The sequence below is a fragment of the Amphibalanus amphitrite genome, unplaced genomic scaffold, assembly GCF_019059575.1.
Source record: "Amphibalanus amphitrite isolate SeventyFive unplaced genomic scaffold, NRLGWU_Aamphi_draft 000965F_arrow, whole genome shotgun sequence".
Lineage (NCBI taxonomy): Eukaryota > Metazoa > Arthropoda > Thecostraca > Balanomorpha > Balanidae > Amphibalanus > Amphibalanus amphitrite.
The window spans coordinates 120,503-134,605 of NW_024882459.1; the positions used below are offsets into that span (position 1 = coordinate 120,503).

Here is a 14,103-nt window from a genome sequence, read left to right on the forward strand (position 1 = left end):
TGGCGGGTCGCAGCTGTAGAACGCCGAACCTGTAACACAATAGAATTGCAATTGTAACAAAGACCTGCATGGTCAGCACACATCTGTCATCTGCAGTGACTGTCATCCCAAGTTGGTATGAATTGGCACAAAGTTGGGTCATGGTAGCACTAGCAGACGTAGCACAAGCTGTTGTGATATGCCATACCGTAGGACTAGGTCGTAGGTTGTAAATTTTAGGTTTAAGGCTGTAGGTTGTAGGTCAGGTTAGGTAAGGTTTGGTTAGAAAGACCCATTCTCGTGCATCGGGCAGCTTGTGCTACATCTACCTTACCAATACCCAATTTGGATTCCCAAAATTGATGGCAAACAGGCTTTTTGTATAACAAGTGTGGTTAATTGTTCTAATCCCCGCTGCAATGTGAGGGTAACTGCTTTTCTACAATCACAAAATTTGAATTCATATAGGTAGGTGTTTACATGTTCAGAAAATGATACAAAATATGACACGATTATAGCTGCAACTGGATAATGGATACCAACCTCAACTAAAAGTTTCTGCAGCCTTATAACCTAACAAATGACTAAATTGCCAAAATAAATCCCTTAGTACAATAGCTTGACTCTAAAAAATAACAGAAATTTTGCATGCAGACCCTCTGAAATGGAGGGTTTATGAAAAGTAACAAAAATAAACATTCACCAATATCAATATGTTGTTATAAATTTCATATGTAGCATAAGCGCCAATACTGCCTTCATTTACAATGTTGCTACTGTTTTCCACTCACAAACGCTGCCCTCCGTGGACAGCAGCAGCAGCAGTGAAACGTCACCCGTGGTGTGACATCATCACCCATGACGTAATGGAAATCCAGTTGTTACCAAGGCCCCAGTAAATGCTACCAGTGAAATGCTGTTTCCAGTGTTATGGTCCTATGTATATTTCCAGCCGATCCAGCCTTGAGTGTGCACCCGTGCGTGCGAAAAAAAATGTTGGGTGGCGTTTGGATCAGTCGGACGTGTTTGAAAGTGCTCCATTGTTTTAAGATATATACCGTAACCAGCTAACGTACTGCCTTTAAAATGCACAGAAATATTCGCATTTTATCATAGATTGTTTCTGGTGTATACTGATTAAGCATAAGTTACGTGTAAGACTGCTAGAAACATTTTAAAAAATGAATTATTTTCATTAGTTTTGGAAAGTATTACGGTTCAATTAAGGTCAGTTCTGATTGATTTTTTACTCCGAAAGCACATGCTTTATAGGCTTAGATCTAGCAATCGCAGGATTTACGCACTGAAACTTGAAAGGTGATTAAAGATATGCACAGCTCTTCGGACGATGACTCGGACTACTTTTTTGAGGGTTATGACCCCAAAAGCAGCGAATGGATCATTGCAGGCAAAAGAAAAAGGAACAAGAAAATGAATGAAAAAACGAATCTCTCCAAAAATGAAAATGATGCAAAGGTAAAAATCGCTTCAAACTTGTGTGGCTCTTGTCAGATGGAAATGGGCGCCAAAGACCGATCACTGGAATGTGGGGTGTGCTTGTTAAGATACCATGTTGTTTGCCAAGGAGTATCGGACAAACTGTACGAAGCCCTTGGGGATGATGCGGACAGTTGTGCGTGGTTCTGTCGGGCTTGCAAGGAGGGAGCTAAGCAACTGAGACTTCAGATCATAGCGTTGCAGCGAGAGCAGCTGTCCATCAAATCCGAACTCGATCGGCTCGCCACTACATCCGATCAAAACTCTGCTGGGATTGCCGGATTGAGAGCTGATATATCACAGACCAACCAGAAGCTTGAGGCGGGGCAAAAGGAGCTGCAGGCTAGAGTCAACGCCATCGAAGCCATTTCCAATGCCAACGTCACGCAAAATGACAAAAAGATCGCTGCCCTCCAAGCAAAGCTCGAAAAAAGATTGCAAGAAGTGGAAAAAAGCTGTGGGTCGGCATCAGCAGAAGTGCGCAGTCCTAGCTACGCTCAAGCAGCAGCTAGCATGACAGCATTGGAAACCAGACTAGAGGAACTGTCCGTGACTGTAAAGTCAAACCTAGTAAAAAAGGACACTGATACCAGAGCCCTGAAGAGAGGTCTCAGTGAACTAGAAGACATCGAAAATAGGAAACTCAACTTGGCAGTTTTCAACCTCCCTGAGACCGGTAGCAGCGAAGGAGACATTACAGCATTCAAAGAAATGATAAAATCTGAGTTTAAACTATCTGTGAAGTTACAGGAGGCGACACGGCTTGGAAAGAAGAAAGACACAGGTTCCAGAATACTGAGAGTGAAACTTGAAGCGCTGAGTGAGAAGAAGCTGATCTTGGCTAAAGCGAAGGATTTGCGAACAAGCCACGACGAAACGTATGCTAGTGTCTTTATCCGTCCAGATCTGACAAAATGCCAGCTTGAAGCTTCAAAAAACTTGCGAGCACTGCTCCAGGAAAAGCGCCAAGCTTTCCCAGAAAAGAGATGGATGATCAAACGGAACGAAATTGTCATGGTTCCATCACAGCGAGACTAGACATTCAAGACGTCAAGAAACCTGCCGGGCCTGTAACCCATACTGTTAACTCATTGAAAGTGTTTTATGCCAACATCGACAATTCTATTATGAGTAAATACGACGCGATGCTGGCACTCACTGCACTTGAGAGCTATGATATTCTTGCATTAACAGAAATGAAACCTAAAGTTGGGTTGATGCCTGAACACCCTGTAATGGAACTGCCCGACTACGAATTATTTACTAGCAACTTTTCAGCCGGAGCTACTAGGGGCACGGGAATTTATGTAAAAAAGAATCTGATGGCCAAACAAGTTTATCCCACGGGAGACTGCAACTTTCAGGATTGCACCTGGATTACGGTTAATGCCAGGGGTGGAGCAAGTATGCTTGTTGGGGTGATCTACAGAAGCGGGTCACCAAGTAAAGCTATTCCTCAAGATCCTGATCTTCACAAAATGCTTGGCTGGGCAGCATCCACAAATCATTCGCACAAGGTTATAGTCGGTGACTTTAACCACCCAGAAATATTCTGGACCCCGGACCCAGAAGTTCCAGAAGGTGTCAGCCAGAACAGCCCAGCTCGTAAGTTTATCGAATGTATACGCGATACCTACTTTCTACAGCATATAACAGAGCCAACAAGATACAGAGATGGACAGCGCTCTACTCTCGATGACCTACTCTTTACAAATGAGCGAGACTTGGTGGAACAACTGACAATTGGAGACCCGGTTGGAGCAAGCGATCATGCCAGTGTCTCATTTGCTATATCGTTTGTCCCTTACGTTCCAGTAAGAAAGAGTGCGGTACTGAATTACCACAAAGCCAACTATGAAGAAATGAGGAAAGCACTGGACGTTGACTGGCAAGGACTATTTGAAGGCAAATCTGTGCATGAGATGGCAGATACGCTTGGACAAACGATCACGGATTTAATGGATAGGTACGTGCCCAAGCTGGACACCAACAAGAAAGCGAAAAGAGGAAATCCCCTGTGGATGAATCGGAGTGCTCTTAGAATGGTGAAGAAAAAACATCACGCTTGGGTTCGTTTTCTGAACACCAAGGACAGTAATGATTACGAAAGTTATGTCAAGGCAAGAAATGAAGCTACCCACGCGACCAGGAAAGCAAGGCGGGAATTCGAGTCGAAGCTGGCTAAAGAAGTCAAAGGAAATCACAAAGTGTTTTGGAACTACGTCAACCGTCGCAGGAAATCAAAATGTGGTATCTCGGACTTGCGTAGTGCTAATGGTGAACTGGCAACTAATGACAAGCACAAGGCTGATATATTGAATCATCAGTACGCAAGCGTTTTCACAAAGGAAGACAAGTCATCGATCCCAACGCTAGCTCCAAAGCCTTTGGAGGCAGAGATGCAAGTTGCGATAACTGTTCAGCGAGTCAATGCCAAGCTGAAAACACTGAAGATTGATAAATCGCCAGGCCCCGACAACATGCACCCTCGTGTTTTGCACGAACTTGCTGACCAACTTGCGACACCCATCACATCTCTGTTCTGTAAAAGTATTGAAACTGGAGAAGTTCCACGGCAATGGAAGGTGGCCACTGTCACGCCAATCTTTAAAAAAGGCGACAAAAGTGATCCCGCGAACTACCGACCAGTGTCACTGACATCAATATTATGCAAGATTCTGGAGAGGATCATATGCGAGGACATCATCGTTCATCTGAAGACAAACAATCTTATCGCTCGCCAACAACATGGTTTCATCACAGGGAAATCTAAAGTCACAAACCTACTGGAAGCTCTTGATATTTGGACGGAAGCGCTAAGCCACAGCTTACCAGTGGATGTTGTGTTTCTGGACTATGCCAAAGCGTTCGACACTGTGCCCCATGAACGGCTTCTAGCCCAGGTCCAGGCTCTAGGGGTGAATGCAAAGACTCATCAGTGGATAAGGAGTTTTCTAACAGGCAGGCGGCAAAGAGTGAACGTCAATGGATCACTCTCAGACTGGGAGTATGTAACAAGTGGAGTGCCGCAAGGCTCAGTGCTCGGGCCTCTCTTGTTTTCCATGTTTGTCTGTGATGTTCCCGACCTCTTAAATTGTCATATCTCTATGTTTGCGGACGATACCAAGGTCTACCAAGTCATCAACGAGCGCGATGGTGAACTTCACAATCTGCAAGAGGACATCAACTCTTTGCAAGATTGGGCAAAAACAATGCAGATGATCTTTCATCCACTCAAGTGCAAGGTCATGCATCTCGGACCAACAAATCCTGGAAGTGAGTATACCATGACAACTATGGGTGGAGGCAAACATACCCTTGAAGCAGTCTGTGAGGAAAAGGACCTGGGAGTCACTATAGACATGAAGCTATCCTTCTCAAAACATGTCACTAACCAGATTAACAAGGCCAATAGAATTCTTGGTGCAATCAAGCATACCTTTGCAAACATTGACAGCGACATTTTCAAAGCCTTGTACAAAAGCATTGTCAGGCCCCACCTCGAGTATGCAACTGTTATATGGAGTCCCAAGTTCAAAAAGGACAAAGATGCACTCGAACAGGTGCAGCGGCGGGCAACACGGCTGGTGAACGGACTGTCTCACCTTTCATATTCAGATCGCCTCAGGAGCCTTAATTTACCTACTCTGGAATTCCGACGGAAACGGTCGGACATCATCGAGACCTTCAAAATTTTGAAAGGCTTCGACAAGGTGGACTTCCAAAGAGAGTGCCCGTGTTGTCACAACAGCATGTTCAAGAACTCTCTCAGCCGTGTCACCCGAGGTCACGATCAAAAACTTCAAGTTCAGCATCAATTGGGACCCAGAAAAGCCTTCTTTGCGGCACGAGTAACTCAGACATGGAACAAGCTGTCAACCCACACCATCGATGCTCCAAATGTCGATGTGTTCAAGTACAGACTGGGGAAGGAATGGAAGGACCACCCTGAAAAGTTCAACTACAAGTTCTCATACTAATGATCATCGTGGCCATCAATGTATGGCCTCACCTAGCATGGCAGCCTACTCGTCTTCGTCAGAAGAAGAGGAGGCATCTCTTGAGTAAAGGGTCTGATTACTCGAAAGGGTACCTAATGACCTTTACTTAAGGTAAATACTTAAGGTAAATACTTAAGCGATTGTGTTGCTTGTTTTATAATGTGTCTACAAAAGTACCTACTTCAACTTATCAATATTGCAGCATAACAGCCTATTAGTTTACATGAGCATTCTGAAAGTTGGGTCGTGGGCAATGTGACCGAAAGTTGTATCCTGCCAAAGGTTGTAATTGGATGGTAGGCATAGTTTCTCTTGTTGGACTTTGGAGTCTCCAGGTTGCAGTTCCACTTCCATGCGCATCATATGAGCGCGCTGGCATCAGGTATTGGTATGGGTGCCCTGTTGTTGATGCGAGTTTTCAAAGCTTTGCTCAATTTCGAAATGCTTATGGGGAGCCAACAATTGCTATTACACTTCATTACAAATGATAAGATACTACATCTCAAACAGAATACCCACAAAGTTCAAATGAGCATGAGCATGAATAGGGGCACTTAAACCCTGGATAGTTAAAGTTGAACACATCACACCCTGGGACAGCACAGGGAAGATTGAAATGGCAGAGACCGTGTCACTCTTCAGTCGTCATTCCCCAGTCCCCACTGCTGACGACTGACGTCCACAGGGGCCAGTGGTGGTGGATGGCCTGATGCATCAGCCACTGAGTCCACAGGCAGCTGACTCGTCCTCCAGTGCCTCAATGGAAGGAACGACCATGCTCGGGGTCAGCCCAGATGATAGCGGCTGTGACGGTTCTGGTCTGTTGGCCTTGCTTGGCTAGCTGTGGCCAGCACAGCACAGAGACAGTGCAATGTTGCCTCTGGCCACAGCGATTGAAATACTTTGTGCTAGCCAGACTGTTTTCCGTGTGTCCCCGTTGCGGGACGTTCATGAGACCTGTGGCCGCCGGACCCAGAGCACTAGATGTCTTAACGGCGAAAGGAGCAAAGACATAGCTCTCACGGAGAGTGGCATATCGGGCGCGCTTGCGTTCTTCCACACAGCGGGCTCAAGGCGGAGCTGATGACGGCAGTTGCTGAGAAGGTATCGCAGCAGATGGCGTCCCATACCAGGCTCGTTTTTCGGCCGAAAGGGAAGAGCGTTAATCCCATCGGGACGTCGGCCGTCGCCTCTGTCAAGGCCGGTGGGCTCCAAGACACTCTCGATCCCTGTGCTGCTGAGTGCCCGCCGCAGCACGTCATTAAGGTTAGCGTGACGTGCATGACTGCCAACACTCTTGGCACAGGAGAGACCGTGGTGGCCTAGTCGGTCAACAGGGCGACGGCAGAGCTGGCAGTTATGCGGTTCACATACCGGCGCCCCGAGTCGCAGCGCCACTGCTACCCGGACGGTTTCGTCCCAGACTGGTGACGGGGAGGGTCTGCAACCAGGCGGCAGTGTGGGGCTCTGCGGCAGCAAGGAGACGTGCCCGGACCACCTGGTTTGCCCCGTCCAGCAGGTGCTTCTGAGGCATCTTAGAGAATGTCTCATCCCAAGCGCGCTGCTTGCCCTCTTCTGACGGGGCACCAGACGTCAGACGAGCGGCTTCGCCGAGCTTCGCGGCAGTATCGGCCTTGACACGCTGGAGTGTTTGAGTCGGCTGGAGAGGCTCGGTGGCGTGGAGAATCTCTTGCGTCAGCGGCAGACAAGCGTGAAGGGATGCCACGTGACACGGCGGGGCCATTACCATCACCGACCGCACTACAAGTCCTCCGAAACGTAGTGGTAGGGACGCCTGTTCCCACGCTCCGTCATCGATTGTGACGTTAATGACGGTGGTGAGAGTCCGCGTACTGTGTTTTCGACAACCAGCAACGACCTCGTCTCGCGATATAGCGGCGCTGGCCGCAGAAGATGGGTTAGCCGGGGGCTGCCATGTAGTGTCAAAAGGAAAAGACCGGAGGGAGTGAGCGTCAAGACAGCTGATGCGGGCACACAGCCTGTCTATGACGGCTGCAGCCCTGGTGGTGGCGACAGGCAACGCAGCATCGGTCAATGGAGCGCCTAGGAGGGAGAGATCGCTTGCTAGAGTGGCTCTGGACTGCGCTGGACGCTGCTAGGCGGCGCTGGACCGGCGAATGCGACATCGCACTTGTTGGCGCTCAGCTGCAGACCAGTTGTAGGCAGGCTGTCGCCAGGACTGCTAGGTCAGCGGCGACGAGGTCGGCCGGACCTCCGATGGTCCTGTCGTCGAGGTACCACACGTTTAGTGGTGACCGCTTTCTTCTGATGATTGGGTCTAAAGCAAGAGCAAAAGCCGCGACCATTGCCCTGTACCGTTCTAAGCAGTTCCTTTTGGAGCAGTGTGTCCCTATCCGTTCAGTAACACTTTGGGATCGACTTGGATGGATGGTGTCGAGCACTGCTACTGGCCAAGCGTTGATTGAGTTTCCCGCTTTGGGACGGCGCTGTACGGCTATAGCGGCCTGCAACAGCTGTGTAAAGCCGTAAAATAATGTATTCCAACAGCATCTGTGTTCCGCAATCTTGAAAGATAACGCTCCGGTCCGTTGGAGTATTTTTGTCCCGTTCTTTTCCAGCGACCGCCGTCCACCCGACGTGGACCAGTCGCGGCGATAGCGAGAAACGCGGCGATGTCCCATGTGCAAACGCAGATAAGACTGGGAACTTGTGCCGTCGTTTGTCGTACGGTACTGAACCTCCTTGATCTTTGTATAGGTAGCCGACTCAGTGACCAGCGCCGGCCCCCCAGCGAAGACGAGTGCATTTGAGGGTGTGATCTGTGCGGTAGAGGGAAGGGAACGAGTGGCTGCCATGTCGGACGAAGAAAAGGACGTGGTCGAGTTGATTGGAGATTATACCGCCGGCCTGCTCGACAAGTATCAGCGCATTAAAGGTGGGTGTGAAACACGTCACCTTCGACATCCGACTTGTGATAGGATACCAAAAGATTGTTTAATAAATCATTCGGAGTTTGGTGTACTAATATGTGATCAGAATACTAATATCCAAAATCAGCCAACTTTATGCCGAAATATTCGATAGATTCCGTTTGTTTATGCTGGTAAAACATTTTACGGTTTTCCCATCCTTATTCTAATTCATGATCTGAATGAAGATGGCCGTGTTTGGCATCGATGTTATCATTCGTAAAGCGTAATTTAACCAAAACTGCAAACCTCAGACGTAACACATTTTGACACCTGTGTCCCATCGGCAGATGGCGACAAGTCCATTCCATTCTGGGACCAGGTGGTGCTTTGCTGCACGGACGACACCCGTATCGAGGCGGCCTTCGCGCGCAGTGTGGCGGCGCTGAGCCTACCCTCGGCGGCGCGGTACCGAGTGCTGCCCGACCCGCCTGGAGTCAGAATAGAGGGAGGAGGAGCCACCATGCACGCGCTGGCCAAACTGAGGGAGGAGTTCGGCGACCAGCTGGATGAAATGCGTGTGCTGGTCATACAGGCAGGTCAGTCGGGAGTGTTCGATCAGGGTTTTTGGAAGGTCATTGGTAATGAATGTAGAAAAACGTTTTCATCATTTCAAAAGAAACATTTCTGGGACGGATTCGTTGGAGCAACGGAGGGCATGCTGATTGCTGAGTAGCCTGTTTTAACCGGGTTGTACCGTTTAGCGTCATCGACAGTGGTAGGTGAAGTATGGCCGGACGATCGGACTTTGACTCATGAATGCTGAGCCGTGGCAGCATTTACAAGGTCCATCACTTGCGTCGTCTTTACGACCTTTCTTTAGGTTGATGTTTCGTTTCCATTACCAGGCGGGTTCAGCAAGCGTCTGGTGCACCACGCCGTCCTGGGAAAGCTGTTCAGCATGCTTCCCCTGGGCAAGCGCGGTCTGAGCGTGCTGGAGCTGAAGCTGGCTATGTACCTGCCGTTCGCGGCGCTGTTGCCCCGCGGCGGCATGCTCACTACCAGCTGCGACGATCTGCAGCTCTGCTGGCTGCCCGAACGGCCGCCCGGTGAGTCGGCCCCCGGAGATTGGCGGATCGACGCCGAGACTTCAGGGGATGACTGGTGGTCTGGAGGGGGTTAGGGGGATAATACAGACCGGATGGTCAAAGATAGCCTAATCCTCAATATAATCTGAATAAAATGAAAAAAATAGCAAAATTCCAATCAAATATGCTCATAATCATCATGATTATTTTCCTCACAACGCTAAACTCTCTATAAAAAAATTGTTGTTTATTGGGGTTTTAGGGCGCGCCGACTGCAAAGGTCATTTTGCGCCCATAACGTCGCACTAATAAAACAAGTGTTTCAAAAGAAAGATAACTTAAGTACGATCATCAAATTCGATCATGGACACTTTAATCAACCAGGGTTACTTGTATTGTGTTCAGACATACATCCGCCTTGGCTGTTTATCGAACGGATTCTGTTTTTTTTTCGTTCACAGATGATCTGTTTCCGACTAAACCGGACGGTTTTGTGACGCCGTCCCACCCGGCTCCGCTGTCGACGGCTGTCAACCACGGAGTGTACGTGCTGCCGCCTGGCGAGAAGTCCGGTAACCAGCAAGGGCGGATCTAGGGGGTCGTTTTGGGGGGGGTCACCAGTCGGCCGACATACCAGGTCTGGTGAATGAATTCTGACGACCGGGGGGGGGGGGTAGGGAGCGAGTATGTCGAGATCAAAAAATGACATTTGATCTTCGTCGTTTATAAGATGAAGTTTTATCGTAAGTCACTCGGCTCAGTAGTTTTAGTTAGTGAAACCCACCTATATAGGAGCGTCGCCACGGATTTTTTACTGGGGGGGGGGGAGGTGGGTCGACCGACTTAAAAACCCAGAAGTAGATATAGTTACCTCACTTTTAGCCTAATGCATTAGTAAATAGTAGCATACAGTCACGATCTCTCTTATTGACCTGTGTATGAATCGGCGGCGCGAAGCGCCGCAAAAATTTGCAAAAAAAAGTTGTCAAAACACAGCTCTAAAACACAAATATTACAACCTTTTTAGCATGCTAGTACAAGCCGGAGTTCCTTCACAGTACACATATGAATTCCGATTCAATTTGACACGGTTGGTGTTATTACAGTCACTGTTATTTCTCTCTTATTGATTGGTGTATAAATCGGCGGCGCGAAGCGCCGAGAAAATTTGCAAAAGAATGTGTCGAAACACAGCTCCAAAACACAAATTTTACCACCCTTTTAGCATTGCAGTACAAGCCGGAGTTCCTTTACAGCACACATATGAATTCTGATTCAATTTGACACGGTTGGTTTATGTAATTACAGTCAAGATTTCGTATTGACCTGTACGTATGTACATAAATCGGCGGCGCGAAGCGCCGCGAAAAATTTGCAAAAACATTTGTCAAAACACAGAGGGGGCCTCCTCTCTACAGAGGACCACCGATCTCTACTGCGGGCCTCCTCTTTTCACAGGGCCTCTTAACTACAGAAGCTACAGGGCCTCCTCTCTACAGAGGGCTTCCTCTCTACTGAGGGTCTCTCCCTTTAAGAGGGCCTCCTTTACAGAGGGCCTCCTCTCTTCAAAGAGCCAGAGGACCTCATCTCTGCAAAGGGCCTCCTCTCTTCAGAGGGCCTCTTCTCTACAGAGGGCCTCCTTTCTTCAGAGGGCCTCTTCTCTACAGCGGGTCTCCACTCTTCAGAGGGCCTTCTGCATTCAGGCGGTCTCCTTTCCACAGAGGGCCTCCTCTCTACACAGGGCCTCCTCTCTACATAGAGCCTTCTCTCTACAGCAGGTCTCCTCTCTACAGAGGGCCTCCTCTTTAAAGGGGTCTCCTCTCTACAGGGGGCCTCCTCTCTACTGAGGGCCTCCTTTCTACAGAGGACCTCCTCTACAGAGGGCCTCCTACCTACTGAGGAGTCAGAGGGGCCCTAGCGGTCAGACACAGACACTAGCGGTTATTCACTGGAGGCCCCAGGAAGTAAGAAGGGCCCTAGCTGTCAGGCTGGTCAGAGGGCCCTGAATGTCCTGACGTGATTTTTGGGATTCCCGTGAATTTCTTTCGCCTCAGACGTGATTTTGACCTGCCAGGGCCCAGGGGCACTAAAAATAAAACAAACAAAATAAAAAATGAAAATAGGACATCACCAAAATTAAGTGACCGAAATCCGTTGAGTTTTTAATTTTGCGTATAGGTAGGGGCACCACGAATTAAATTCATGACCATCCCCTTGGAGTTTTCCTGGATCATCCCCTGGTGCTCGCACGGTTGAGACAAAAACGAGTAAGATTCTGGTCTTCAATACGCCTTTTCACGCAACACGATCCAGAAAAACAAAAGTATTAGCTCAGAAGTGTTTGACAGGTGATTTTGAGCATGCAAGACGGCGTCTATAGCGCATTTAGGTCTTCGGCTTTTGGGGGGGGTCAAATGACCCTCTCAGACCTTTTGGGGGGGGTCATGACCCCGTGGACCCCCCCCAGGATCCGCCAGTGGTAACCAGTACGTGTTCTCGGCCCCCTGTGAGGAGGTGCTGCAGAAACCCAGCGAGCAGCTGATGAGGGAGCGAGGCGCCGTCTTCATGCAAGGTGAGACGGTCGGCAGTGACAGCCATAGTTCGTGATATTGGTAAGGTCGTCTCGATTCTTGCACACGCCGATATGTAAGGCGTTTCGACATTTTATTACCTCACAGTGGCAATCTTTTCAAAACTGATCGCTTCCGAAAGAAATGTCAGTGATTCTTTCTTGATTTTATCTTAGAAATATGTCTGCTCCGTTTCCTCCCCACACGTCAGTTGAGTTCTTCCTCACCACTGGACTGTCTACCGTTCGCAGACGGCCGGGAGACGGTGCAGATTGACGGCGCCGTGTGGGCCGGGCCGGCCGCCATGCGCGCTCTGGAGGCGCTCTACGTCCGCCTGCGGCCACTCAATGAGGAGGTGAGCGTGTGGCGCGATTTTCTACCGTCGGGCGGCCGGCGCCGGCCCGGCCACTACGAGTCTGTGGAGGTGCCGCGGCTGCCGGCCGACTCGGCGCGACGGATCACGTTCGACGCGCTGCTGGGCGTGCCCCTGACTGTGCTGGCTGTGCCGCGCTCGCGGTTCTACCACCTGGGCACGCTGCCCGAGTACCTGCACCACCTGGCTGGCGGCGGCGAGCTGGCGCGCGTGCTGCGGCTGCGCCGCTGGTGCCACGCGCGCGGCCAGCCGCAGGACGGCGTGGTGATGTACTCCGCTCTCTGCCCGCACAGCCGGGTGCCCGCTAGTGCCATGGTGGAGTTCTGCCGACTGCAGAAGGTGGAGGTGGGGGACGGCTCGCTGCTCAGCCACTGCCACGTCGAGGGTCCGGAGCGGGTGCCGGCGCACGTGCTGCTGCACACGGCGGCCGTCACGTGGCGCGGCCGCCGCCAGTACGTGGCGCTCGGTATGGGTATGCAGGACCCGGTGAAGGAGGCGCCGGCGCTGCTGGCCGGCCGGCCGGTGGCCCATACCACCGGGCCGCTCTGGTCGGCGCGCCTGTTCGAGGCAGCCGACACGATGGCCCAGGCTGCCGCGGCGACCCTGCGGCGCCTGACTGAGGCCCAGCCGCAGGTCGCCGACGATCTCTGGAGCATGGAAGACGTGATGAAGCACTGGGACCCGATGGCCATGCTCGACTTCAGGGACGAGCTCGACAGACTGGTGGACGGCGTGGAGGCTGCAGACAAACTAGAAGCGGAGCGGAGCGTGATGCAGGGCTCGGGAGACTGCAAGCAGCGAGTGGAGCCGAATGGGGTGTGATGGGATCTCAGGGGTGCGATGGGATGCTTGCAGTGCCGTGCCAGTGGTTTTCAGGGAACAGCCAGCTGTGCTGTGCTTCCCAGGCTGTACATTGAATGGTGAAAACGAGCAGCATTGTCGCAAAATCGCCGCATGCTATTGAGGCGGTATTACGGGTCATGCCTTTTGATGCTTCATCCTTGTGTGTGGGCATTATTTCGAACAATCAGGTTGTGCATTCCGATTCCAGTAGCTTTACTGCCAGTATGTACCCTAGGGTTTGTGGCTTTCATTTTATACATCACCTGTGTGTGACTTCATTGTTGTGCTGTGCAAGCCAAATGTAAACAGTTTTAAAAGGGAAAGCAATAAAGGAAAATGATTCATGTGTTTTTTTTTGGGGGGGGGGGAGGGCAACAGGGGCTCAACAGCAAATGATCATCGTACACGTTTGTGCTCGACCAGAAACAGGGTGATTGTCTCCAAATAGTGAAGTAGCTAAATTAGGCTTTAGGCTCAGTGAGATATATAGAGCAAGGTCTCCAGTGTAATCGCGACCCACCGTAACGGGGACCGGCGGGGGGGGGGGCGGGGGTTCCAGCGTTAAGCGTATCCAGTATTCACATCAACCGCTAGTAGATTGTCACAATAGCCAGCATGGTGCGTGTTTCCCAAAAATAATCGCGATATGACATCGGGTATCCCAATGCCATTTCGCATTTCATGTCAATCTCGAGTGTTATATCTCAATGTCAATCTCCTGTCAGTGTCATGTCTCTTCTTTTCACCGTCCTTTTCCCGGTCACATATTCTATGAAACACTAGGGCAACTAAAACTTACCCCTCTTCCCGTGAAATTCGATCCTCGGATATGTGACATGGAGCCCGGTCACACTGACTCCA

General features: G+C 50.1%; 1 protein-coding gene across 1 annotated transcript; it reads left to right on the forward strand.

Moving 5' to 3' along the window:
- Positions 1-943: 943 nt before the first annotated feature.
- LOC122368660 (fucose-1-phosphate guanylyltransferase-like) lies at positions 944-13,573 on the forward strand. Its single transcript, XM_043342837.1, has 7 exons — positions 944-956; positions 8,078-8,394; positions 8,719-8,967; positions 9,277-9,477; positions 9,918-10,028; positions 11,936-12,028; positions 12,278-13,573. Exons 2-7 carry the CDS (start codon positions 8,313-8,315, stop codon positions 13,219-13,221), a joined length of 1,680 nt encoding a protein of 559 aa, XP_043198772.1. The 5' UTR covers positions 944-956; positions 8,078-8,312; the 3' UTR covers positions 13,222-13,573.
- The last annotated feature ends 530 nt before the right edge of the window (positions 13,574-14,103 follow it).